This window comes from Cryptosporidium hominis (assembly GCF_000006425.1).
Source record: "Cryptosporidium hominis TU502 chromosome 7 CHRO017136, whole genome shotgun sequence".
Lineage (NCBI taxonomy): Eukaryota > Apicomplexa > Conoidasida > Eucoccidiorida > Cryptosporidiidae > Cryptosporidium > Cryptosporidium hominis.
The window spans coordinates 1-27,466 of record NW_667415.1 but is presented as its reverse complement, the minus strand read 5'-3'; the positions used below and the strand labels follow the sequence as shown (position 1 = coordinate 27,466).

Below are 27,466 nucleotides of genomic sequence, written 5' to 3'. Positions count from 1 at the left end.
ATATATAAAACAAACGAACAGAATAAATTTTCAAATATTAATTTTGGCAGAAATAATACCCGAAAAGAAGATGAAGATTCAGGACTATCTCCAACTTCGGCATCCGCAGTTGTTGCAATACAGATGAGCGAGCTAATTGCAAGATGGAATCCAAAAAAAGATTCAAGATTGATCCAAAAGGCAAATCCTATGACTAAAGAAAGGCAATTTAATGCAAGTTAAATGGTTAGTTATGTTAATTTTCCGGATATAGAGATAGATAAATTGGAGGGGATTCAAAAATTCTGTTCAATATAAATTGAAAACACTTGAAAAAATATGATGGAATACAAAATATAAGAATTGTAGATTAATTTTTATTATTGAAGCATTTAGATCATTAATTACTATTATAAAACAAATCTAAAGTATATTAATTTGTTTATATCCCAGAACTTGCATTACTATTTGTATTCGAGAGTCTATCAAATAAAAGTGTATGAATGGGATCTTTCTTGATTCCAACAAGACCTACAACTTCCACATTAATTTGATCTCCAAGCTTAGATTTAAGATTTGCATACACCTTTTCAATTAATTTCCTTGATGAATCCAAAAGCGAAGAAGAGTTGAGACCTTGAGAAAGGTGAAGGAATTCTAAGAATCTTCTAATAGTGTCATTATGTTGATCTGAAGCCTCTAAACTTTCAAGTGTATAGAGGCACTTCGCTCCACAAATTGCAATATTGTCAACCAAAGAGCTAAGCAAATGTACGAATGAGCTGAAAGTGATCATTTCTGGTAGGCAACATGATTCTGTAATAGCTGAGACCCTGGCTATTCCTCTAAATTCCACACTGTTCTTATTCAGTGATGAATTTTTATATTCTGGAAGGAAATCACCAATTGAAGGCTCTGAAGGGTTTAGAGCTTGGATATTTAAAGATAGAGGTAGGAAAGATTCCCCACCTTTGGATTTTACAATCGTAAAGACAGAATAACAGTGGTTTGGTATATCTTCCAATAGTTGCAGTATTGGACGACCTAAATCCATAGTATCATGAAACAGTTGCATGAGCAGTTCTCTGCATCCACGTAATTCGAGAGAGAACCCGGTTTCTGAGATAAATGTATCAATAATACTCCTAACAGAATTCAATAAAAGAATGCAGCAACGTTGGTGAAAAATGGATGGTACTTGAGCAGGGAGACTATCTAAATGGTATAAATTCAAAGTTTCTGGGATTTGACCTGCTGAAATTCTCTCTGTTCTTGAAGTTGGTTTAAACAAGTCAAAGGTTTCTGTTATTCCACGTCCAAGAGACACTACAGATATGCCTCTAACCGTCTTAAGAGATTTTCTAAGAATTTCTGTCAATTCATACCTAAGCTCGGGGATGTTCAGAGAAATAGTTGCTCTGATTAAATCAATACCCAGATTAAATTCTTCCAAAGTTGCAAGTTGGGAAATTTGTCTTTGCTCGGAGAGAATTAGTTGAATTCTTGGCTCTAAAAGCTGAATAAATTTCAATACTTCTTCTTTTGCCTGAGAATCATCTCTAACAGGTTGCTCCGAGATATATTTATTTGTCTCTCCCTCAATTTTTGTATTCGCAAACTTTCTAGAAATAGTGCTAAGACTACGAGGTGATTGTCCACGAAACATCATTCTCCCTGCATAGGTATTCATAGGCTGTCTGTATTCAGTTTCTCCTTGGACAGATACATTAAGACTTTTGTTTTGTAAATTTGTATCGCTTTCTGAATAAATAACATTTGAGGATTTTTCGAGTGATACAAATATATTTGTTGCAAGAGAAATTAGCTTACACCATAAAATATGCATAGGATTTCTAATTGTTTGATCTCCAAGTTCGACTATAAGATAGGTTGAGGGCCAGAAAGATGAATTTGATGAGGTTATAATAGATTGTATTTCAGGAGTAACATCAGAGTTTTCATATGATTGCTTTGAAGGAGCTGAAATATTGGTAAATCTGAACCCATTAACGAAGAAATTGGATGCTATTTGTACTAGTATTCCACTCTTAAGGGTAAGCATGCATCCTTGGGGAGTAGAGGAAATTGCAGCTAGGCAAGACATTATAGATGACAGTAAAGAGTGGTAAGCTGCCTCACTCCAGCTTAGAAATGGTACTTTAAGAGGTTTAAAGTATCCAATAGACTCAATACGGCCTTTTCTGATAATTGCTTGTTGATAACTATAACTGGGAGCTTCATTTTTTTCAAGACAGGAAGAGCTTAGTTGAATTACAGAATCTAATAATGGGACTATCTTGACAGCCATATCTATATTGAAGTCATACATAAGAGGATTTGTAATAAGTAATTCTTTGATTCTGGTTATTATCGGAGATTTTAAGTTCGAAGTATTCATTGTAAACTCAGATGAAATATCCTGAAGAAGCTTTTTCCTATTTTCAATATATATAACTTCCAGTATTTTTGCAGGAATGCAAAGACAAAGGATTGGGAGAGCTATCAAAGAGCTTGAGAAAAAGTTTAGTAAAGTACCATTCGAATCTATATTCCCAACTTCATTTGCAATTCTGTGAATGAACTTTCCGTTTTTCTTATAAAATTGCATAGAACATGAAGTTAGCTCTAGCAACAATGATATTGTAGTGCTTTCTATAATTGGTGTGATATCTTCTACTTCTGAGAGTGAAGATAACTGTTTGAGAGCAAATAGGAGGAGGTAAACCGCAGCTGTTAAATCACAGGATAAACAAATATCATTTTCTTGTGAGACCTGAACTTCAACTGAACTCTTCGTCGTCTGGGAAGATTGGATCATCCAAATGTTCTTGAAGTTAAAGTTATACGTAGATATTTCGTTCTTATTCTGAGTTTGAATCTGGAACGGAATTGCTTTTTCTTGGTTTAGCAACATAGTTCTTAGATTTCTAATAATGTACCTACAACATTGCTCAATAAGTGAAGAAAACAATCTTTTGATATTGGATCTCTGGCTTTTTTCAGAAAATTCTGAGACAGGCATATAATTGATTAAGTTCCCAACACAGCCTCTAAACTCTGAAGCCTCATCATTTAATCTCTGGTTATTTTTTAAATTCTGGCAACTGAGATCTTGCCAGGACGAAGATAAGCAAACCGATGAGCTATTTGGAGCAATAGGGGTAAGATTGAGCGTGTAGGAGTCATTCTTTTCACCACTTTTCACCTCTGTGGAGGATTTAAGGGCTTTCAATGAGTTTTGAGTTTCAATCATTTCTGCTCTCCCAAGAATAAGTCTGACACTAGATACAAGGTCAAAAGCCAATAGGTCAGTGCATGTAGAAAATACAATGGTCATCATTAGATTTGGAAGGAATCTAGGTTTCCTTTGTCCCAAATCATCCAGAATGGGAGTTTTAGGACTTGTATCATCTCCCTCTAGTTCGAAATCGTGGCTTTCTTTCTGGGCTAGACTAATACAGTGATTAATTAAGGCTAGTTTTGTCGAGTCAAAAAGTACTGCCAATTCTGAGAGGAAAGAGTTTGAGACCAGGTTACTAAACTTTGCAATTACTACAGGAAGTAGCGTTTTTAGATAGAATATAAGTTCATTATAGCTAGTTAAAAGGTACATGAACGACTCCAGAAAGCTCCTAGATGAATTTTCTCGACGGATTTGGAATATCATTTCTTTAGAAAAGGTAAGTAAGGACAGAATATCCATTTCTGAGTGAGGAACAGAAATACAAGCTGCAGCTGAGCATGAAAGGAGTAAGAGCACCGATGAAACATCCAGTTCAAATTCGGGTCCCCATTGCCTTGTTTTATGAATAAAAGAAGAGTTTCTTAGTGAAAGTAATGAAGGTATTTCCACAATTTTGTTTAATCCTGAATTAGAAGCCTCCTTCCTAGATATTTGCAGAGGTGATAAAGTTTCTGGCCTTTCCTTAATTCTGGAACTAACAACAGAGTGTTTGATAAGTGATTCTTCATCTCTAACATGTAAAGACCCTTCTTTCTTTTCAAGGCTCGTATTATTTGGAGAAAAGTGTTGTTTTGGAGCTAAAAGCTGTCCAGATTCCCATACCATTTCAAGTGTAGCAAGCTGAGAAGTTTCACTGTTGTTAGAAGGAGGAAGCTTGAAGGCTTGGCTGCTGGGATCAAAGGAACTTGATCTCAAATCTTTAGTACTTTCATCTCTGAACTCGCAAATCTTTGATATATTAAATTCTGTGAGATTGTTAATTGTCTCATTTGAAATGATCAAATGAGAGAATTTGAGGTATCTTTCAAAGTAATATTTGTTAACAAATTGTTCCAAGGAATTATCTGAGTATGAGCTTTGAGTTTTAGCCGATTCTGAATCATTACTGGAATCATAGTTGCTTCTACTGAATACACAATATTTAATTGGCACTCCTAGTTTATCTTCAACTTCTGAAAAATGGCTATTGGATCTAAGGAATAAACCAAAAATAAGCTTGGAACTCTTGGAGGAGTGAAGAATTTCATTTATAGTTTTGTCTGAAACAAGGTACTTGACAAAATCAAATATTTTTCGTTCTCTTAAGAAAACTGGAAGTTTGTCATAGTTTTTAAAGCTCAGATGAGTAGATACACTGATAAACCTGGATGTTAAGTGGTATGTAGACGCAACAGATGAAGATATTATAGTTAACAATTGCAACTTGGCTTGAGAAATATTGGAATCAAGTTGAAGACAACTCCAAAGAGAAGTTAGATTTTGTGTAACTGAAATGACAATATTCCATGTTGAAGTGGCTGATGGACTGCTATCTTTATCTTTAGTTTTAATAAACATTTCCCTGATCAAGAAATCCTTTGATCTTGTATTTTCAAAAAGTTGGTTCAATATACTTAATGAAAGAGGAATTAGATGTAAAATATTGAGCATATTTAAGGAGATTACTAGATTAGCCTTGTTGATACATGTTAGTAGTGAATTGCATTTCTCAAGGATTCCAACTATAGCATGGCAAATTAACCCGATTCTACTAAAAGAGGATGAAGGAGACCCATTAATCTGATTACCAGAGCAAATAGTGAGATTAGATTTACAGTGAGCCAAAACATAATCCAGCCTTTCAAAAGAAAAGCTTTTAGTTGATCCAATAAGCATTGAAGGATGGGATGCAGAAAATAAGTTAATGAGCTCCAAAACCACTTTACAAAATTCAATTGGGGTTTTGTCCTGACTATTTATTTTAGTTTCAGAGAAGTCAAAGGTCTTTAAGAAGCTGAAAATCGGGGCTAAAAGTACAAAGTCGAGCTCTTGATATAGAAGTTTGATCAGCAATGGAAATAGTTTAGTATTTGTTAGTGAAAGTAAGAAATCTTGCTGTATTGAACCGAGAGATGCAGATGGCTTGAGAATTTGCTCAAGAATTATGTCCAATCTGGAGTTTTGTACTTGGCTTTGCTCATAGTTATTCACGGAAGATTCTGATGAAAGTATATAACAGAATGAAGAGAGAAGCTTTGCTGCAACAATTGGAGTATTTGAGGCCATAGATGAGGGGACAAAGCTAAGCATGAGTGAAAATAAAGACTTTACTAAATTCATTACTGGCTTCTTTGAAAGATAAAGCAGTGATATTCTTGAATGTATATGATTTGCGATAATGTCAGTATCTGACCAACTAAACTTTGGGGAATTCAGCAGACTATTTGAAATCTGAGAGCCTTGATTTGATGAAGAGGATAAAATCCATTGAACTAGAGCTGTTCTTAGAGAACAAAGCATATCTGAACTGGTTTGAAGATCGGCAACGGAGTTGAGCAATTTTTGAATTACTTTGAGAACTTCAGTTACAACCTGTTGAGCAACAATAACATCTGGAGAAGAGAATAATTCCCCGCTTCTGTTAGGAAGAGTATTACTACATTCAAACGTAGGAACGAGGAGTTTATCTAAAAACATAACTTGAGAGTTTGAATGTTGAAGATGGAGAGCGAGAGTAAAGGAAAGAGATTCATTCTTTTCCATTGCCTGGGCAACTACAGAGTTTGAAATAAGTAATTCCCAAGGAGCAGGAATATCATTCAATTCATCTTTTGCTAACTGCGAATACCGCGACCTTCTAAATGACTGGGAGTGAATGCTGTATTCACAAGACAGTATTGTAAGCAATGAAGGTATCAAGCCAGTTTCAGTGATGTGTTTTAAAAGAGTAGCTATAATAGCACGATGATTAGATGACGCAATTCCTGAAATACTGGGAACAATATCTTTTAGGCTATAAGAGTTGCTATCTTTAACTTCAGTCTTTATCATGTTTTCACTTAATTGTTGTTCATAATCTTCGTCAGATTTTATTATTGTAGCAGAGTCCATTGAGTTTAATAGTAATCCAAACACTGAAAGTGAGCGTAGAAACAACAAGTTCCTTTCTGACTCCAAATTGAATTGCCAGCTTGAAATTCTAGAAAGAACGGTATGAATTGAAAAGTTGGAGATCCTACCAAAAAATCCAAATAAATCTCTCTGCTCCAACTCTTCAGAGCATTGTTGATATAATATGCAGTCATTAATTAGAAACTGAATATCTCTAATAATCTTATTTGTTGTAGATGAACTATAGCTAAATTCTTCCAAAGTAGAAAGCAGAAGTCTTGCATGTCTGTCCCATCCGAGACCCCAAAATGAAGCAGGACAAAAGTTAAGTAAAGTAACAATAAATTCAAGAATTTGAGCAGTAATTGGATATGACTTCAGCTGCTTTTCGACAATTTCTAGAGATTTTGATACAAGGTTAAAAAGCTCATCCAAGTTGAATCCCTGTATTCCTTTAAGCACTGGAGAATAATAACCTGAATCTCTTTGTGTAGCCGGATCCACAAGAGTTTTCGAACCAAGACATGAAACCAACAGAGGAACAAGCCAGTACATTGGTATATCGTGAGATTGGTGACTCCATGGGAATTGAAAGCTAAATAACTTTGATTGCTTGTATACTTGTTTATTTTCTCTATTAAACTCTTTAGAACCAATTTGAAGCTTTAAAAAGTTCCCATTAACTGAGTCATCGATTGAAAGTAAATCAATAGGTTGGAGGGATACTTGAAGAAGATTAATGAGTCTAGGAATAGTTTGGAAAGTAACTGATACAGTCTCCTCTCCATTAGTCTTGTTATTAATTAGATAGCAAATTCCCTTCAGCATTTGTATAGTTTTGATTGGTAAAAGTCCAAATCTAGTGGAAGCTTTTAATCCTTGTTGGGTAGCATTCGGAATTAGTGCATTCCATGAGAAGATTTCCTGATCAAGAACAAATATAATTGAAGGGTGGAATGATGCAAGTCTATATATAAGTTCGCTAAGTGAAACCAACATTTCAATATGTTGCTTTATCAAGTTTCCGCCAAATTGTGATAATGAAAGGCCAATAGATTCCCAGATCAACAACAAAATTTTGAGAAGCGATGGCAAAGAATCAGGATTTTGAATATTTTTACAACAGAATTTTATTGTGAAAGGGTCCAAATCTCCAAGCCTAATTTCTGTTGAGTTATTATTAAGTTCAGAAGGAAGTCTAAGCTTATTCATATCAAGAAGATCGGAACTTCTTAGCTTTTTACTTTCTTCTAACTTGCTTCTAGAATTGTAAATGTGGTAATATGGTGGCATTTCAACTTCAGGAAAGTCATAAGAAGTTCCATAGGGAGAATTTGACCAAAGAGGTGAAGAAAAACTAGTTTCCGAGTTTTCGATTAAAAGCGACTTTAAAGGAACTGACTGAGCAACTCCAATAGGAAGTACTCTAAGTGGTGTGAGACATTTTCTTGCATTTGGAAATCCAGCAGAAAGCGGAGTTACATCGTTGAGTTTGATTTCTAAAAAGTCCAACAAGCATCCTTCAAGCGTTCCTGCGAGGGATGCTTGAGAAAAAGATGCTCCAAGAGCCAAATCTGGTGTCTCTAAGCGTGATACTTGTAAATGTAGAGGAAGCTCAGGGAATTCAGAATCATTTTTTATTGAATCCGGATTCCAATTATTAACAGGAATAGGAGATAACCCAAGAGAGGAAAGGTATGGAGGAAAGGAAATATTTCTAATTGGAGTTCTCAAAAAAGTCATAAAAAGCTTGAATGATTGCTTGGCCATATCGATATCAGCTTGATTGAATTTTGAAATTGAATTAAAGTCAGGAACAAGACTGTTTAAGAGATCAAGAAACTCGACAATTCCGTATGGAAATGATGACATGAATAATTCAATGATTAAATGGACTCCAATTTGTCTGAAATAGTCCCCTCTCCAACATTCTCTATAAACCAGTCTAGGCTCTTTTCTGAGTAAGAAACTTAGATGTTTCGAAATTCTTGCAACTAAAGGTAAGGAGTTGAGTGAAAATGTTGAAACTGTGTTTCTAATTATACTATAAAGAACCAAATGCTGGTAATATGTTCCGAAGGCTTCTCCCAGAATGATATTTTTCTTATTATCATTATTAAAATCTTCTGAAAAGTAAGCATCATCCAAATCTAAAGTTTTGTTTTGAGTTGTCTTGTTTTCCAATCCACAGCTTGAAAGTAATGAAACTGAAATATATTGTTTAAGAGGATGTTGAGAACTGAGAGCATGAAGTATACTTTCCAAAGAATCAGAAAATGCAGAGGATTGAAAGAATGATGGAGCTTCAAGAATAGGAGCCAAGAGTGAATCTCTATTTGGAGTTTGTACAACTATGGAAGCATAGCTGAATATTAGAGCAGGTAATAAGGGTTTTACAACCTTAGCATGAACCAAAAGCAAGTTACCTCTTATAAATAGTTGTTTCTGAGCATTTCTACTAAATGTATCAGCTTTAGCTCTCGCAGGAGTAGAAAAGTTATACTTTTCTTGTTGAATATCACATAAAATCTCTCCTGAATCATTCGAACATATTGACTGTAATAAAGTTACTATAACGTTGATTAAAAAGCCCAAATCTTCATTATTAATTGTAATCTCTTTTGGAGAGAATGAAAGTATTAGAGAGCTAGCCAAAAGCACTCCATTGGAAGCAGTTTGTCTGAGTTGATCTATCATAGATGTGGAGTGAGCCAAGCTGCTATCACAAAATGTGAGTGGCCCTATGCCAATTCCACTGTTAGAAGAATATAAAGTATAAAGACTACCAAGGAAGCATTTTGACTGGAGTTCAGAAATGATGATTCTACATCTGTTAAGAGGTGAAGACCTTGAAAGAGATTCCCCAATAGGAATTCTATTATTATTGTTAGAGCTCACTTCAGTTTCTGGTTTCTTTTGAATACCAGTTAAACTACCCATATAACCTTTATGAGCTTGGAGAACCACCAAAATGGTGTGTAACAGATTAGACTCGAGTAGTTGTCTAGAATATGCTTGTAATAGAGGACCTCCAAAAACTCTTTCCAATTCTGGATTGTCAAAATCAACAAACTGGTCATTAACTAACCTAGAGTACCATCTCCAAAGCTCATCTAGTATATTGAATGAGGAAGAATGTTTTCCAATCCCTTCTTTTGCTGGTTGATCTTGGTCTTTCCCCCAGAGGACTTCTCCAAAACAAGCCTTCTTTAAAACTGCTCCATAGCCTGAATGTTCTTTTTCAAAATTTGCATTTTCATACATGAATTTCACTGAGTCTAGTAGAGAAAGCTGTTCTTGTAATATGAAGTCGTATATTTTGCTTATTAAGTCCACATCTGAAAAAAAACAATCCAAAACTCCTCCAGAGTTTGTTCCAGCATTACTATATTTACCTTCAGGATCATTCCCGTTTCTATTTATGATCTCTTTTGATAAAAATTGGTCGTCTGTATTTGTAAATCTTATAATGAAACCACCTTCTCTTAAATAGTTAAAGCCTCTAAAAATTCGACAGGCTTCTTCTGATTCTACTTGAAAGCAATTTGAAATTGTCTTAATTACATCCTTTTCCGAAAATACTTGACTCTCAGGAGAAATATTTTGAGGAATAACACTTTTTTTTGTATAATACTCAATCCTCTCACGAATAACTAGAGGAATGTCTTTCAGAACCAGATTTTCTATTTCCTGGGTACTCCCCTTTTCTGTATACTGGTGGTTTGCATATACTTGGAATGAAAGCAGGGATCTGTTACAATTTCTCAGTAATCCAATCCATCTGTCTCTATCCATCTTTGATCTTAAGGCTCCTGCCACTATTTTCTTCTCCCACCTAAATTAATTAATATTTGTCATAAATTCTTCAGTGTTAATTCTGCAGATTTTTTGCCTTTGTTTTCAACCTTAGACACATCAATTATGAGTTGAATAGCTACTTTTGTTTCTCTAAATCTATTAAATTTATCTATGTTGTGGTTTTTAAACTCCTCTCTTTTTTTAATTATTATATATAACAAATAGTATTTTTATCAATACAACACAAAAATAAACATTTTCAAGCGCGCGCCATTTTTTCTGAAGAATGAGCCTATCTCCGCCTCCAAGTAAAATTAAACAAGTCCAAAGCAAGATGTAAGAGGAGTTATGTCACAAGTTTCCCTAAGCTGCCACCCTAAAGATTTGTCTATTTAATGAAAAAAAATTTATTTTAACTACGAAACTAAATGACTCTTCAATTTAGTTTGGCTTGTGTGATTTTTAATATGAATAATATATTTAGTGTGTAGCCTAAATAGAATAATACTTTAAGAAATAGGGGAGCTAGAGAGATTAATCCCTGTTGAGAATAATAATTATTCATATTTGTGACACATGAGTCAATAGTTGTCTGGATTTAGTTCAAATATACTATATTTTACTATCATTTGTAGAATCTTTATTATTAAAGGCATTGTATAGTATAGGAAGCCTAATTTTTATAATATTAATTTCCTCAAGAATATGATAGAATATTGGAATTTTAGATTTGTAATCAAATACAAACTCGCAGATCCATACTAAAAACAAGTGAAGAATAGAAATAACTTCTGCTGTAGGATTAGACTTTATAAATTCATCATCGGAAACAACTTCTGCAGAAATTGAAACAATTGAAGAAATTATAAAAGTAATAATTTGGGTATTAACAATAAAAAGATCAGTCTTAAGAGAGTAAAGTCTTTTTAGAGCCAGAGTTTCACTTCCAATAACACCTTCATGAAATGTTTCAGTGATTTGAGAAAAATCGATCATATTCTGTTGGAGTTTGAGCCCATTATGAAACGCTACAGCAGCTACCCTATAGAATAAATTGGAGAAAATACTGTTTACATATTTTGGTAAAGAATTTCCATATTCCGAGAAATTTCCAAAAATAGTGTTTTCTTTATCAAAGTCGAGTTTGTCTTTAATGTCGCTAAACCAATAATTGGATTCTGAGATAAAGTCAGGGAGTTCATCAAAAGGTATATGATGCTTTCTTACATTTAAGAACATATTAACAGCTGAAGATGGCTCTTCTATAGTGTTACATATGGTTTTTAAAAACAAGAATCCAGTAAATTGAAGCTGTAAAGAAAAAATGAAATTTTTTAATTCTTCCAGCCCTTTGTACTTAAATGTGTACCAATTCGGAAAATCTGGAGATAGAATATCCATCAAACTTTCAAAAACAGTACCTTGATTACTAACTATTTCTTTATTAAGGGATTCAAGAAAGTAAGGAAGTAGGCCTGTATTAAATAAAACCAAAGCCAGTCTCTCAAAAATCCTCAAAACAATAATTCGTGTTTCCTTAATCTTATCAGTTTCCTTCCCATGTAATTTTAACATCATTTTAGATGAGAGAATTGTTTGAAATATAGGGGAGTACGTATCTATTAAAGCTTTAATGCAAATAATAAAATTTTCAGTTTGCTTGAAATCTACTTCATACATCAATGATAAATCATCTATGTACTTTAGGATTAGCTCAAGTAAATCTAGAGAGTCAGTAATTAAATTTACTGCCAATTCTTCTAATTTGAATTTCTTATTTTCACTTTCTTCATTCTTAATAGCTTTCAAATTGTCTTTTTGGCCATTTTCTAAATTTCTAATAAATTCATCTTCAATTCCGTTTCCAATATAATCAGTTTGTAAAAAACTAATACTAGTTAACAAATTTTCAAATTCTGGTGATTTGGGATCTAAACCATAAAAAGAATTACTTAACATCAAACATATGTACTTTATTGGGCATATATCAGTCCTTTCATTTAATGGAGCAAATAATAAATATACAGAATTTGGATTTGTGGTAATAATACTAGAAATCATTTGAAATGCTAATATGAAATGTTCAATACAGCCACCACACAATTCTAATTTTAAATAAATATCAAACAAACTCCAACTTTTTACAAGGCTTTCATTTATTGTAACTGCAGTTAAGGGAATGACATATTCTGAATAAATCTTAGAAAACTGAATAAGTAGTTCTTCGGTATTTTCGTCATCTAGATGAATGGATGCTTCCCTATCAAAATCTAAAAGAATTTTCTGAATATGAAACCTGTCAGAGAGTAAAGATTCATTATCACAGCCCTTTTCTTTTATATTAAGTTTTTTAAACATGATCTTAACTTTCTCTTATTTTTTTGTTGATTATTTTTGGAATTGCAATTCCCGCCAAATTATGTACGGTACCAAACAATATTTGATCCAAATGTAAAAGAAAAAAATAATTAGTTTGAAATAATAGTGAGTAGCTCAAATGAATTTATAATGTGCAAAATACATTTTCTTCCTGTTAAATGAGATTTGAACATTGAATAGATTGATGAGTGAAAATTTGATTGAACACATTTTGAAGGACTTGCAAATTCAAGTTTGTGAGGAGGTTGAAAAGCTATTAGAACCATTTAAAGAGGATTATGATGATTATTCTGACAAACTTTTAAAACTTTTGCTTTCAGTGGACCTATCAAAAATTATTAAGAAAGGAAGTCTACCTTTGGATATTCATTCTTTGCATAAAATTAACTTAAAAGGAGTTCATTTATTGCAATTAATAGAGGCTGAGGATGTTTCCAAGGCTAAGTCTAGAAATCGATTCTATTTTAACTCAGATTTATCTAAGATGGAGCAATTATCAATAACTACTCCTTCTAAGAATAGGATGATGAAGCTCATTTTAACAGATGGCACAAATGTATGCTCTGCAATGGAATATAGGTACATGCCTGAATTAGATGAATTCATAAGCTTTTGGTGCAAATATAGAGAACATGTTGAAAAAAATGGAGATTCAAATCAGCGAGATAACAACGCCCATATATTGGTTCTTTTGTCAGGTGAGCCTGAAATCAAAAGAGGAGTCATGCTTTTATTACCTGGAATGCTTACTTTTATCATGCATAAAGATGCTGAACAAAGTGTTTATGATCGAGTAAAAAAGCTCAATGAAAATACAGGAGAAAAGCCTAAAAGCGGCTCCAGCTCCTCTATTTTGTCAGAAAACTTAGTTAAGAAACCAATTAAAACCCCAGAGGGGATCTTAGATATCAGGTCATACTCAAACTTTGTGATTTCAAACTCAGGCTTAAAGGAAAAAAAAGATAATGAGATATTTGAAGAAAACTATAAAGCTATTTCAAACCAAAAAGCACTGAATCAAGTTAATTCAGATTCTTTTTTAAGCAACTCTTTGATTGAAGACGAGTTATTATTAGAGAAATTAGAAATCAAAGATGAATGCTTTATAGAACCAGATAACTCTGATTCTGATTCTAATTCAGTTATTGAAATTTTTCCTAAGTCCATTGAAGAAAAGGAAAATGAAATATTGGATGTCGGTATTGTAGACGATTTACAAGGTTATTTTGACTTTGAAAATTATGCTGATATTGAAATTAGAGAGGATTTAGAATATCAAGATGAAAATTTCGGGGGTTTAAATAGCTCTTATCTTGATATAAATAATAATCATGAATTTAATTTATCGGAAGCTCCATCGGCATTACAAGCTAATTCTGAAGATTTAAATGAAATTTATCACCCACAAAATGAAGATGAATTAGTCATTTGGGTTGAAGCTGTTGTAATTAACTCTAGAAGGAGTGTAAATAGTGATGAAATGTTCCTTGAACTAGGTATTCATTATCCAATGCCTTTACCAAAGCCGTGGGATGAATTACTATTGGAGGATGTATGTTTAACCAGGCAAGTAGCCGAGAGAATACTGTCTATTGAAAACAATAAAGGATCTTCTGAATGTTCTAACCCTAATTTCACTATGGATAATTTATTATTATACGTTCGTTTTATTCAGGGAAATATTTGCCTGAATGCATCATTTGATTCAAGTAATAAATTAAAAATAGTCAACTTAGTTGGATTTGTTCCTACTTGAAAGAAAGTAAAGACTAAATATTTCATCCTTGATCGGAAAAGAGTCTTAAATTTAATACCCGAGTTTTATTGATGTAATTACTTCAGACTTTGATTTATTGCTATTGAATAACACAGAATTCTGCTATCCTTCATATAAGTTTAAAGCTATTTAGATAAAGAAAAAACAAAGAAATATGCATCTTCATAACAAGAATATAATGTGCATTTGAACGAAAAGATAGAATTATTATCTTAGGAATAGATTGAAAGATATTAATGTTTTTTATCAGAGTACAAATAAAGAATAACCTAATTATAAGAGATTGTTTTTAATTAGGAATGTTCATAAAAATTCTGATTTGTCCATTTCTGTTTACAGCGATAAATATTTGAGCATTTTTTTCATTAATGTAGGTTCCAAATGAAGGATAATTCAATGAATTTCTTTGATTCATTTTGAAGAATTTAATAATTTTTTTGGAAAAAGCAGGAGGAGCAAGTATAGTCGAGGTTAGAGACGAATCAAATGCCTTGAATGAATCAACACAATGTTGCGTGGGACCTCTTCTAATGTTAATCCTATCATATCTTAAGGAAATTTGGTTGCTGGTAACATTTGGATGGAAGTTCGAGCCATGTAGGTTATTTTTGTTGTATTGGATTCCAAAAATGGATCTTCCAAAATCTGGTTGAAGATCCCACAAACAAATGTACCCATTTTCCGAACCAGAGACTATGAATTTTTCATCATTAGAAATTTGAGCAGAAAGAAGAGTTTCCTCATTTATATGGCCTTTAAATTTAACAAATGTTGACAAATCACTCAAATTAAATAATCTCACTCTGCTATCATTAGTCGTTACTAAAACACTTTTATTGTCTCTTTTCCAAGAAATACCACTAACTTTTCTGCCTTTTGAGGATTTTCCTCTTCTATTTCTACAATCCACATCGCATCTATACTTTAAAGTTCTAGCATCATAAAATGCAACTCCCCCATCCTTAAATCCACAAGCAAGATATTTACCATTAGGTGAAATAGATAAAGAAGTCAATAAATCCTGTACTCTAATCGTTTCAACTACTTTGGTTAGGAATTTATTTGGGGAATCATCGTTAGGAATTAGTCTCAAAATCTGTACAGATGCATCCAATGAGCCAATAAAAATAATATTTTTTTGTATTGGATGGAAAGAAACAGATGTCGGCCAATCTGAGCAATTAATTACAGCATTTGGTTCTGTAGAGCCTGCCTCCCAAAGCTTCACAGTTCTGTCCATACTGCTTGAGAGGAACCTATGGCTTCCTTCATTATTCTCCCAGTGCAAAGATATGATTGCATTTGAATGAGCTTGAATATTAAAGTCCTCCTTTTCATTAAAGAATGGCTCTATTTGATGACCTGATGACGAAATCATTCCAGAATCTCCAAATTCATCTCCTTTAAACTTCCATTGTCGTATACTACCATCTTGACTTCCTAAAATCAACCACTCTCCATCAACACTCATTGATAGCTTTAGAATTTGAGGCGTTAAAGATAAATATATTTCTCTTATCAGCCAAATTGATCCAATATCATTTTCCCTTGCCTTCCTTGTCTTATTGCTTATTTGAAATTTTGTAGAAATCTTCATCGGAAGGGTACGCTGTCTCAAGTTTCTTCTGGCTTCGTGAGCTCCGTTTAAGACTTCTACATGAGATAGGCCAGAATCATCGCCTTTGAACGTCCGACTATTGCTCTTTTCTGCTTGATTAATAATACTTCCCAAACTTGTAACAAGATTTGAGTTAAAAGAAGAGTTTGAAAGGTACCCACATCTTCTAAAAACTCCTCCAACTTTAAATAAACTCTTCAAGGTACTTGAACCAGATATCCCAGAGCCATCCTTGAAATTTTCTCCTCTAAAATTTCCTAAATATGAATGGATCTTAGAGGTTCCTGAGTTATTTGAAAGCCATTTCCTGAATTTTGTCGACGACGGAGAAGCCTCAGCGCTCTCTCCCGCAACTTTTTCCAGTACTACCTCTTGTTCAACTGAAGGTACGTGCATCATCCCTCCTTCAACATGAAAGCTGCTTTCAGAACCTGGTCTTCTTTTTATATAAATAATATCTCTTTCATCACTATCTATTTGATCGCTTCTGCCAATAGATTCAACATCACCAATTTTGATTTCACTGCTAACAAATTCGGATTCTTTAATAAAATTCTCTTCATTAACTGAGATTTGATTATAATCCTCGCATTCAGGAGTACTTTCTTTAGGTACAATTTCTTCTTCAAATTTAGCTTCACCTAAATCTTTATCTGGGTCATCCTCTTCACATATATTTTCTATAACTTCATTTGCATCCGTTTCTGCTCCTTCTAATATGGCCTCTTCTGGCCAGGCCATTTCATTATATCTAAAAACTACCGAGTTATCGTCACTTTCCCAGTCTTCCACAGAAGAAATAATCCCACTCCCATCAAACCCATAATCAAATGTTGTATATCCATCCAGAGAATCCACCTCAGACCCAACAGAGTTTGCATCAGCATCCATAAGATGCTCCATTTCGTTGATATTAATTTTACTTTTCCCTTCAGAACTCTCGTTTAAATCATCTTGAGTTGCTACTCCTTTTTTATCTGAAAATTCACTCAAAGAGTTTTCAATGCTTTGATTCTCTTTTAGAGTGTTTTCTACTGAGACGTAATGACTATTTAACTCTTCTTTTTGATAAATTTCATCGACTATATTGTCTTCGTTTTTCTCCAAAATAGACGAATCCGTCATAGAAAAGTTATCAGTGTTAAATACTTTATTCAAAATTGATTCAGTCTCTAAGATAGATCCGCTTAAATCTTGATTTAGATAACTATGTATTTTTAATTCTTGTTCATTTTTGCTTGAAAGACTATTTTGTAGAGCAGATGAAAAAAACACCTTTTCTCCTATTAACTTATCTATCTCAGGTAATGAATAAATTCCGGATACTTCAATCTCTTTATTCATATTTAACCGGAAATACCTTTGTTCTTCTTTCTGATCCCATTAACTTCAAAACATTGTTCCAACTCCAAGATATTTTGCTTCTCTCTGCTACCTACTATCTAATTCACTATTAGGGCTCATACACAAAAATATGTGTATCAAAGTTTTCCCCACTTTTCACGTAATAATTTGCTTATCCTGTTTTTTTTTTCTTTATCGATCTTTTTGGGGTATCATCAAAAAATCGTTTTGGCGGGTAATTTGGTAATATTATAAAAAAACATGCAATAAGGTTTTTCTTTTTAATGAAAGTTCAAGAAATATGGATTGAACTGGGCAGATGATACTCATTTTCTAGTTCTAAAATGAATTTTTTGATATTGCTACTGTTTGTTTTAGGTTTTAGATATGTATTGTCGCAAAGAAATGTGGCCCAAGAAAGGCATGACTTTTCAGGATCTACAAACCCAGCTGAAATGTATGGACCTCAAAAATTAAAGTCAGATTACAAGCCCCTTCCTTGGAAAGACAAGTTTCCCAGGTATGATGCAAATATTACAGAGATTCTTGAGCTTCATAAATTGACGGAAAAAAAACCTGAATTTGAACCAATTTTAACTAGAAAGCAAGAAAAAGGAGTAGATAATAGGGTACCTGAATTAATTAGACCTGTTCAGGTCAGATGCCCAAAAGGCTGGACTCCTTGGGGGCCACTTTGTATGGCTGAGGTTTCCTTGGGACCAAGAACAGAGTGCTTTGGTGATATGGGAAGATTTGTTAGCTCAGCGTCAGGCACTATTCCTAAACAGTCATCTTTATATCCAGGTAATTTTGCAAAATATTCTTTTTGGCTTACCATAATAAATTTACTTATATTAAATATAATATATTTTTAATTTATTAAAAATAGGAATTTGCCAGGAAAAAAGAGAAGTAGGACCTTCTTTAGCATGTCCAGCAGGAATGAAACTTAGACTTAAGTACGAATCAGAAACTAATTCAAATACAGGAGAGGTTACTCCAGATATTATATCATGGGCATGCGAAGGGTATCGTGTTATTCCATTTTCTGTAAGTTTAAGGAGATAAAATTATTAATGATAATTCATTTGAATTTATTTATAGGAATTGGATGGAGGAATTTGTCCAGCAGGATTTGTTAATTCAATTGAAGGATGCAAAGCATTTCAGGTTATTCCACCAATAGCAATTTGTCCAGATAATTCCCAACCTTCATATATTGGCTCAAACTTTGCTTTTTATCAAAGAGTAACTATGATTTGTAATATTGTTAAGTATACAAGAGGCAGAATTTGGTGTCCAAAGGGCTTCAACGTTATTTTTCCTCCTAAAGCACTCGAAAAATATGAGTTTGGAGAAGAAATTCCTGAAGATGAGACATACAAAATTATTTCTGGAACATTTAATGAGAATGATATGGTATCAGATGAAGTAGTTGAAGATATCTTTGAAACTTTAAACGAAATTTCAGAAAATAAGAATGATCAAGAGTTTCCAATCAACTTTAATGACACTAGTTCAAGAGGTCAAGACACTATTTCAAACAATTTGTTCACTTCCTCTTCTCGTTATGTGAAGAAAAGTCAAGCAGACATCCAAGCTGTTCAAATGAGAGGTATGGGAATTGATATGGAAAATGATGTTGAGTTTGGAGCTAACGAATTTGAAAACAGTTCAAAGAATTGTATCAAAGATAAAGGAATTTGTGGAGATTCCAAAGGATTAAAAGCTAATGAATCTGAGATTGGAGTGGGTAAAAGGAAATGGGATGATATTAGTAATAACAACAATATAATGCTTAGAAGACTCCAAGAAATGGCATTTGGAGGAACATTAGCGACCCAAATGTTCGAGCCTGGTTTAGAAAAAGAATTGGAATTTGGTCCTTTATCGGGGGTATATATGGGAAACTATGGTAATGTATTTGGTAAAGAAACAGAAGAAGAAATAATTATTTCTGGAAATCTTGGGCAACTTATGGGTAATAATCAAGCTACAACTGCTCCACTTCTCCAGTACATGGAGAAAAAGGCACAATTTTTTAAAGAGCCAGCATGCTCTCTCGTTGTAGCGGTGCATTCTGCAAATTGTACTCCTTTACAATGTAAGTCACCCTTCTTGAAAGAAATAAACCACATCTTAAGAGATTGGGCTGTCTTTGTACTGCAAGCTGACCCCGATTCTGGTTCTAACTTAATACCTAATGGAAAAGATTTACCGTTTACTAATGCCGGATAATTACATATTGATAATTTAAAATGAAATATAAGTAAAGAAAAAGATGATAGAAATAATAAGTTAACATAATTTTATTATACTGTTTTAATATCAAATTTCATCCAAATCCCAGTACCCTGGGGGAGATTTAGTTGGAGGATGTTTAAACCTATGCCTTCCTGAATTTTGAAGAAGAAGGCTTTGCTTTAGATGCTTACACATTGATTGGCTATTTGATGTTCTATTATTATTAATAGCTTTGTAAAACTTAGAACACTCGGTACACTCGAATGCTTCAAGATTCTTTCTTTGTTCTTTTTTGCCAATACTTTTTCCAACTTCTCTATACTTAATAGCTTTTTTCTTTTCCTCTAATGGTTCATGGTCGCTATTTTCGTCTTCAAGCTGTATATGTCTTACTCGGCAGTTTTGTGAACTTGTAGCTGGAGAAATCTGATCATTTTGGATACTTCTCGGTGCAGAAGTCGAATTTCTATTTGGAATAACATTCGAATTTCTTTCAGTAATATTTTGAATCTCAAGAACATCGTTCACTCTTTTAATATTGTTTGAACTACTGCAGCTTCTTCCGACTATTTGATTTACTGGATTTGGAGGGATAGGAATAATCTGGCCAGAGTCATTGTTTATTACATAATAACTTTTAATTCTGTTGTTATTTGGAGTATTTGAAACAGAATTCCTTTCAATATTTTCACTACTTCTAACTTCCATTCTTAGAGTTCTATTTTCCATTCTTAGTCTCTCAATTTCACGAAGGAGTGATTCTTTTTCATTCATCCACTGAATTTGAGCATTTTCTAGGAATTTTAAGGAAATATTCAAATGAGAAGCAATTTTCTCAAGTGGGAAAATTGAATTGTACTCATCATCGTCAATAATTTGATCCATGGTTTCATTAAAACAAGTATTATCTTATTTTTATTTTACTGTTTAGCTCCTGGTAACTACCAGCATGCGATCGGTATATTAATACTATTTACTTAAGGCGAGTGTATTTTCCGAATGAAAATGCTCACACAAAAAATATAAAACATCTGCAACCTCCTGCTATTTCCAAGTCAAATTATACCCGTTTCTATTCTTAAGTAAATTCAGAATATTATTAAGCCCACCCCTTTAAATAATTTTGGCTGTAAATTAGATCGACAAACGGCGCCATTAGTTGGCGCTCTCTGTTTGCTTGCAGTGCTTAAAGTAGTAAAAGTAAATTGAGGAAATAAAGGGTACCGATTAGAATGATTTATGGCTGCAAAAAAAATTAAAGAATCTAAAAAACAACTGAACGAAGAAAGTGGAGTTACTGGGGCAGAGAAATCTTTTAATGATAATAATTCTCCTCAGGATAGTCATTTTCATTCAAATGAAATCGAAAAGCTAGATGAGATGATTTTATTCCCGCCAGTAAAAGTTGTTGAAATACGAGACAACATCTTTCAGAGGTCAGGGGATAAAGAAAGGGGGAGGATGGTGAGTGAGTATGTGGACTTGAGTCAGATTCCAGCAAGTTTGTTGAAAAAACTCTCATTTATACCTACAAGCGAAGTGCAAGTTATTAAGGAAGATAGTAATTTCTCAAATTCTGAAAGCGAAGAATCTGAAGAAGCTACTAAGCTTGGCTCAAATTTTGATCATTTGGAATTTGCGGATTATTTGGAGGAAGAAGATCAAAATATCAAGGTAAATCAAACTCCAACACACTTTTTCAGTTTAACATTTAATCAACACTCTTTAAATCTATTCAAGGAATTCAAAGCTTTAAAAAAAGTGGTGAATGAATCTGCAGAGTACGGAGAAATTAAACCGACATTTTTTATTGGTGAAAAGAAATTGCACATAACTTTGGGTTTAGTTCGAGCAGAAACACCTCAAGAACTTTTACAGTGTGAAAATGCATTATTCGAATTAAAAGAAACTCAAGAGTTTCAAGACATTTTGGAAGAATCATCTTCTGAAAAGGGATTTCCTGTGGAGTTACATGGATTAGGGTACTTTGGATCTCCTCATAATTCTAGAGTTGTATATGCAAAAATATCTGAAAATCATAAAATTGCAATGATTAAACGACTTTGGATTAAACTTTGCGAGATACTGATAAAATATGGGGTTAATTTAACAATATCTGACTCTAATTCAGAGATTAGTAACAAATCACAAAATCTAAAAGATTCTATAGTACAGGATTATAACCCACATGTAACCTTTATCAATACAAAATACGGAACTAAAAGTGGAAAACAGAAATTAACATTTAATTCTAGTAATCTTGTGAAAACATACTCAAAAAAAAGCTTTGGTCCTGGATATATCTCTGAAATTCAGCTTAATGAATTATCTGGAATTCAAGAAATAGGAGTCATAAGTAATGAAGAACAGGTATATAAAACTATTTCCTCTATTAAAATTAACAGAAATGAATAGTTCATAAATAATATATTTTATAAAGTTTGGAGCTTAAATTCTAAATATTATGAGTCTCTCCTAGATGAGCTACTTTTAATGTTTTTCCTAGGTAGTTCAACGGAGGTTTTCCTCTTGCTTGTAGATTTCTCAGCTTTATCGTTTTCAGATCTTTGTGTTTCATCTTTATTTGACCCGTTCACATTTTTATTGTCAGAATTTGAACCTATTGGAAGTTCAGGTTCCTCATCTAAACTTTCGAGAGTTCTTTTTCTATTATTTGAGCGTCTATAATGCGAATCTGGATATTCTTGTACGAAATTTTCTTCTTCATTCTTTAATGGTCCATCTATTTGGACTCCAGAAAGTTTCTTGTTGATAGTATTCATTGTGTTAGATGCTATTTGCGAAGAATTCGAGTCACCAATTGAACAAATTTCTGAAGGGGTTCTAAGCAATCTCTTAGCGTTATTTGAACCATTTTGGTCAGAGTTAATGTTCTGGTCTCCAGAGTTTGTAGAGATTGGTGCTAGCCCATGCTGAAGAGCTTCTCTTAATTCCTCAAATTTCTTAAAAAGAAACCCAACAGGCTCTGTGTCTTGATCATTCTGGTTTACTGAGGAAAAACTGACTTTAGAGTTCTTTTCATGCTTTTTATTAAAGCTTGAAAGCTCAATTGTACGGTGCTTTATTGGATGAATATCATAATTCCCTTGAATTATTACAGGTTCACAAATTTTATCCTTGAAAATAAACATTGCAGTATTTATAATTTGATTATTCTCATCCATAAAATTCATCTGATTGGATTCTGAGGTCAGTTTGAAAGTACAAAGTTGAAAAAGCCGATTGTTAATTAGTTCCATGATTTTTTGAGTCTTAGAACGTATTGTTAGACAGTATACAGTTTCTTCAATTACATAACTGTCAGATTCTGGTAAATCTTTAAATATTTGGATTAATTCATTTTTTAAAGTATCAATAGAACGTGATGAACCAATAAGTGGAAAAGATAAAACAAGTTCTACTTCATCTGAGTTTTGACAATTCTTTTGAAGAATATTTTTTGTAAAAGATTCAATAGAATCCATAAGTGGAATATTTTTTGGGGAAAATACAGTTAACATTCCCTCGGCAAGAATTCTCTTTCCAGAAGGGTCAGGAATTGCTGTTAAAACGCTTCCATAACATTGAAATAGTCCGGTACTTAACGCCACCCAAAATTCAAATGCATCTTCTTCTTCTTGGAATTCTAATATTGCCATATTCATATGACTCTTTACCAATGTTCCAGAAGGCTGATATAAATTATTTAAGTAGTGGCCTTTATTTTCTGTTGTAAACAAATTTGTGAAGTTCTTTATACCTAACTCTGTAATTGAGAAGGACTTCTGGGATGAAGACTTCAAATCTGGGCTAGAATTTTCAACTTCTGTTTCTCTTATCTTTAAATTACACCCTGGTTTATTAGCAAAAGATAGGATAATTTCCTTCAAGTCATGTGGACGTAAAGATGAAGGGATTCCTAATAAAATAAGTTTATTACAACCTTTGTACCATGGATTATCTCTGGGATGAACTGTCTTTAGAAGGCGATATTCAGAGACTTGAAAAGAAGCAGGCAAAGTTAAATTTACCCCAAAATCAAAAAAGTTAGGAAACTTATTTTCCAATAAATTATACCTCATTAATCTGACTAGGAATGGTGGACCTATAGAGTGAGCTTTAAGTAATTTATCATTTTTAGAGTCCTTATTATATTTTGATTGCTTATTGTTTTCTTCTGAATTTAGGGATTCTTCATCATCAAATTCATTAATACCACAAAATTTTAGAAGTTCAGCCATCTGAGAGTTTAAGTCCTCGGGCATATCAATCTTCAGTTCATTACTGCGTTTTCTTCCTCTAGAATTTGGTATAATTTCGAATAAATCATCATATGAAACGGGAGAGTTTATATCGGTATCTAACCTTTCAGTTTTTGGAATTTCTCCCACAAGTTCTAATTCCACAACTCCATTCTTCTTCTGAGAGCCCACATACATGGTTTCGTACTCAATATGATAAAATCCTACCTCTTTCTCCCTCACTTTAAAGGTTTATTACTTATATTCTCACATAAATTTCGTATTTTAAATTTATTATTAATGGCTTTATGAGCCACTTATTATTGATACGAATATAAGGGACTTTTACTTTATACCTTCAAGAGATTGTATCTTCTTTCCAGTGAGAACAAATAATACCGAAAATTTTCTTTCAAACTCACGGTAATCTAAATTATTTGTATACTAATTTTTTCATCAGCTTAATAAATAAATTATTCCTGAAGCCCGCCAAAGTGCACTCATAGTCAAAAACCGGTATCAAGATGAGGGTCCATTGATGTCGGTAGAATGAGACCAGAAAAATTATTTTAAAATTATTTTTCAAGGAAATTTATTTGTTAACAATATATTAAATAAGAATTCATCTTAAATACGTGGCTAGACAATGCCTTAGGATTCTCTATTTTTGAACTGACTTTTTCAATTATTCCAGTTACTTTCAAGGTTTAAAAAAAATTAGGATTCCAAAATACATTGGCAAACTGATCTATATAAATATATATATTTATATTGGTCCTTATTAATTATTTGCATATTTTTTACCAACTTTTAGAATTAGCAGATGAATAGTTCTACATTAGAACAGTTTATCAACAAGACTGTGAGCGTATTGACAGTTGATAACAAAGTATATGTTGGGAATTTGGTAGGGTTTGATCAGCTAACAAATATAGTATTACAAAATTGTTCCGAAAAGATATATAATAAAGATCTGAACAAAGTAGAAACTGTAAGTATGGAGTCTCTTGTTTTACGTGGCGATTGTATTGGAATGGTAGGAGAGGGATATGAAGATTTGACTCAAGACTTTGAGAACGACCAACAAGTATATAAGAGGCAAAAGATTTCAGATTCTTAAAGGTTTTGGATTATTTTTATTCAATCCTTGAATACTATTTATTTCCAATAACCAAATTATTTTCAATTATGTATTGCTTTTCCCAACTTTAAAAAGTTGTACTTGATGATAGAGAACGCTCTTTCTGTAGAATCAAGTTTATTTAAATTATATTCCTTTTTATATCAGGTTCACAGAACATTATTTTTTTAACTATCCCTTTTCCTTGGTTATTTGCCAACGCGTTTTGTTTTTAAGTTATATTCTTTCAGCATCATTACTAAATCATCGTTTTGTTTGTATATAAGCTCATTCCATCTATTCTCGTAGTAGCGATACATAATTCTCAATCTAGAGGAGAAATTACTTAATATTTCATTTCTGTACATTTCTACTTTAAAAGTGTTTCTGCTCTAATGGCTAGTCAAGTTGCAAAAAAGAGAAACATTCTATCAACCTAAGTAATTTAAAAATATTACAAAAGATAATCCTACCTTAACTTGCGAAAAAAATGGAAAAAATACATTTTCTTTTTCAGCTTACATTTATATCAAAAACCACACAAATTTGTTTCAAATAGGCGCCAACAATATTCGTGTGATTTGGCGCTGCCTCGCATGCACTATATTGTAGTCAGTTCAAAAATAAGCATTTGAAAAATTGATTCAAGTTTTAATAAAAGATGTTATCCAAATCTATTTAGATTTTCAACTATATCACATAGGATTTTTGAAATTTAAAGTATTAATATATATAGCCTACATTTTTAGAACTTATAATTTTGAAGTGGAGTTTAATATTTGTGTTAGATTGCAGTAAAAGTGAATATCGACTTACTATTATCTTTTTAAAGGTGATTTTAGATATGACATTTGTTTCTCTTAAATATTTTCAATTTAAATTTCTTTTATTAAGATTATTTTGTAGGTAACTGTTAGTTATGAACAATATTGGTATAACACGTAAATACGTAACGTAAAGTACCATACTATATGAACTAAGCGAATTAAGATCTCTAGTTAAATGAAAATATTTTAAATAATATTAATATAAAAGAGCTTTTAAAACAAAATGACGGAGCTTATCACAGAAAATGAAACAGGGAGATTGAAGCATTATAGTTCACATGGAGGGTTCGGAATACCTAAATATGCAGGAGAAATTATCATTGTTAGATTTGAAAGATCACAAATTTTTCCTGAAGAAACCAATAATGATGATTACGATAACTGGAAGCTTCCTGAAGATGTAAGTTGTAATGTTTGGATGATGGATAGTATCGGAGAATTTATTGACTGCGTAACTGATCCAGACAATCCTGCACTTGACGGGTGTGTTAGCGTTAGCTCAGATATTGAAAGATATTTCCCAAGAGCAAAAATAGATCTGAATGCAGTTCAATCATCAGGTACCGGAATAATATTAGTAACTTTAAATACTAAAACTAGCTCAATATATGAAGTTATGAAGAATTTAACAGTTTACTTGGATGTAGTAAATCCTTCAACTTTTAGAAATAAAGATAAGTTTTATAAAGCAGAGGAAGAAAAGGAAGTATGGAATATCTTTTCGTTTTCACCTGTTGAAGATAAAAGCGTTTATGATATTGATGAAGATTGGAACAATATTGCAGTAATGATGTTTTTTATTTATGCTGATAGGTGGAATATGAAACCTCTTTCCCATATGTATTTAGCAAATAGTTTAATTGAAAAAATTAAAGATTCCAAAAATTTATGTTATGCACTAAATAACATCATTTTAAGAGATTTAGAACTTCCAGAAGGTTGCAGGTCTATTAGATCATTATTACTTGGAGATGATGAAGGTATTAATAAGAATAAAAATGCTGATAAAGTTGAAAACCAAATTTTAGGATTGGATGAATCTGAAGATGCCAATTTAGATGGTCCTTTGCTTGTCAAACATTCGAGTAGTATTACAGATTATAAATACCTTCTCAATAGATTAAAGGAGAGAAAGGATTATCTAAAGGAGTTTCTCACAAAAAATAAGGACAAAATACTCGAAGGAAAGGTTTTGATTGATCAGGATGGAAAAGCAAAGTATTTTAATGGGGACTTCAATTCAGGTTCAAATAAAACACCTACAGAGGAGAGTTTTGTTGAAGATAGTGATTCAGAATTTTATCCACAGCCAAGTAGTTTAGAGTCTACAAATAAAGATATTCAACTACTTAAGCAAGAAATGAGTGAATTACAACTCCAGCTTGTTGGTATTATGGATATGTTCATGGCAACCTCACCTGCGTCCTTTACTGTACACGGAACAGCAAACGAGATTACATATAAGTCCCTTTTAGAAGAGATTCAGTACATGGAAAGCACTTTAATTTTACATAGTCAAAGCTTAAAAGCCAAGAAGTCAGAGGTAGCAAATCAATTTGTTGTAACAGACAATGACCAGATTTCAGTCTTGCAGCCTGTTATTTCTAATTCTGGATATGCACAGTTTATTGAAAGAATGGAAAAGCTTAGGGAGTCTGTTGAGCTTTATGGAGTCAAATCTAGAGAAGCTGTAATTGATAATAAAAATTTGATGAGCGAATCTAGAGAATATGCTTTCAATAAAATTAAAAGTATTGAAATTAGGTTTGATCAGTTAAACCACGAGTTTAACAATTTTATATTCA

At 32.7% G+C, this 27,466-nt stretch overlaps 11 protein-coding genes across 11 annotated transcripts; 6 read left to right on the top strand and 5 right to left on the bottom strand.

The window, feature by feature from the left end:
• Positions 1-421: 421 nt before the first annotated feature.
• Chro.70604 (hypothetical protein) lies at positions 422-10,108 on the bottom strand. The annotated part of the gene is made up of 1 exon (XM_662619.1): positions 422-10,108. One exon carries the CDS (start codon positions 10,106-10,108, stop codon positions 422-424), a length of 9,687 nt encoding a protein of 3,228 aa, XP_667711.1.
• A 615-nt stretch (positions 10,109-10,723) lies between these two features.
• On the bottom strand, positions 10,724-12,469 carry Chro.70603 (hypothetical protein). The annotated part of the gene is made up of 1 exon (XM_662618.1): positions 10,724-12,469. One exon carries the CDS (start codon positions 12,467-12,469, stop codon positions 10,724-10,726), a length of 1,746 nt encoding a protein of 581 aa, XP_667710.1.
• Positions 12,470-12,674: 205 nt separating this feature from the next.
• On the top strand, positions 12,675-14,246 carry Chro.70602 (hypothetical protein). Its single annotated transcript, XM_662617.1, has 1 exon — positions 12,675-14,246. The coding sequence occupies one exon, from the start codon at positions 12,675-12,677 to the stop codon at positions 14,244-14,246; it is 1,572 nt and encodes a 523-aa protein (XP_667709.1).
• A 310-nt stretch (positions 14,247-14,556) lies between these two features.
• Chro.70601 (RIKEN cDNA 2610034K17) lies at positions 14,557-17,229 on the bottom strand. Its single annotated transcript, XM_662616.1, has 1 exon — positions 14,557-17,229. One exon carries the CDS (start codon positions 17,227-17,229, stop codon positions 14,557-14,559), a length of 2,673 nt encoding a protein of 890 aa, XP_667708.1.
• A 344-nt stretch (positions 17,230-17,573) lies between these two features.
• Chro.70600 (hypothetical protein) lies at positions 17,574-18,104 on the top strand. The annotated part of the gene is made up of 1 exon (XM_662615.1): positions 17,574-18,104. The coding sequence occupies one exon, from the start codon at positions 17,574-17,576 to the stop codon at positions 18,102-18,104; it is 531 nt and encodes a 176-aa protein (XP_667707.1).
• A 379-nt stretch (positions 18,105-18,483) lies between these two features.
• Positions 18,484-19,467, top strand: Chro.70599 (hypothetical protein). Its single annotated transcript, XM_662614.1, has 1 exon — positions 18,484-19,467. One exon carries the CDS (start codon positions 18,484-18,486, stop codon positions 19,465-19,467), a length of 984 nt encoding a protein of 327 aa, XP_667706.1.
• Positions 19,468-19,557: 90 nt separating this feature from the next.
• On the bottom strand, positions 19,558-20,358 carry Chro.70598 (hypothetical protein). The annotated part of the gene is made up of 1 exon (XM_662613.1): positions 19,558-20,358. One exon carries the CDS (start codon positions 20,356-20,358, stop codon positions 19,558-19,560), a length of 801 nt encoding a protein of 266 aa, XP_667705.1.
• A 354-nt stretch (positions 20,359-20,712) lies between these two features.
• Chro.70597 (hypothetical protein) lies at positions 20,713-21,888 on the top strand. Its single annotated transcript, XM_662612.1, has 1 exon — positions 20,713-21,888. The coding sequence occupies one exon, from the start codon at positions 20,713-20,715 to the stop codon at positions 21,886-21,888; it is 1,176 nt and encodes a 391-aa protein (XP_667704.1).
• Positions 21,889-21,935: 47 nt separating this feature from the next.
• Chro.70596 (hypothetical protein) lies at positions 21,936-23,912 on the bottom strand. Its single annotated transcript, XM_662611.1, has 1 exon — positions 21,936-23,912. The coding sequence occupies one exon, from the start codon at positions 23,910-23,912 to the stop codon at positions 21,936-21,938; it is 1,977 nt and encodes a 658-aa protein (XP_667703.1).
• Positions 23,913-24,537: 625 nt separating this feature from the next.
• On the top strand, positions 24,538-24,834 carry Chro.70595 (u6 snRNA-associated sm-like protein). The annotated part of the gene is made up of 1 exon (XM_662610.1): positions 24,538-24,834. The coding sequence occupies one exon, from the start codon at positions 24,538-24,540 to the stop codon at positions 24,832-24,834; it is 297 nt and encodes a 98-aa protein (XP_667702.1).
• Positions 24,835-25,884: 1,050 nt separating this feature from the next.
• Positions 25,885-27,466, top strand: Chro.70594 (hypothetical protein; the record flags this gene model as incomplete). Its single annotated transcript, XM_662609.1, has 1 exon — positions 25,885-27,466. A coding segment is annotated over one exon (1,582 nt), but the record flags the coding sequence as incomplete, so codon positions are not given.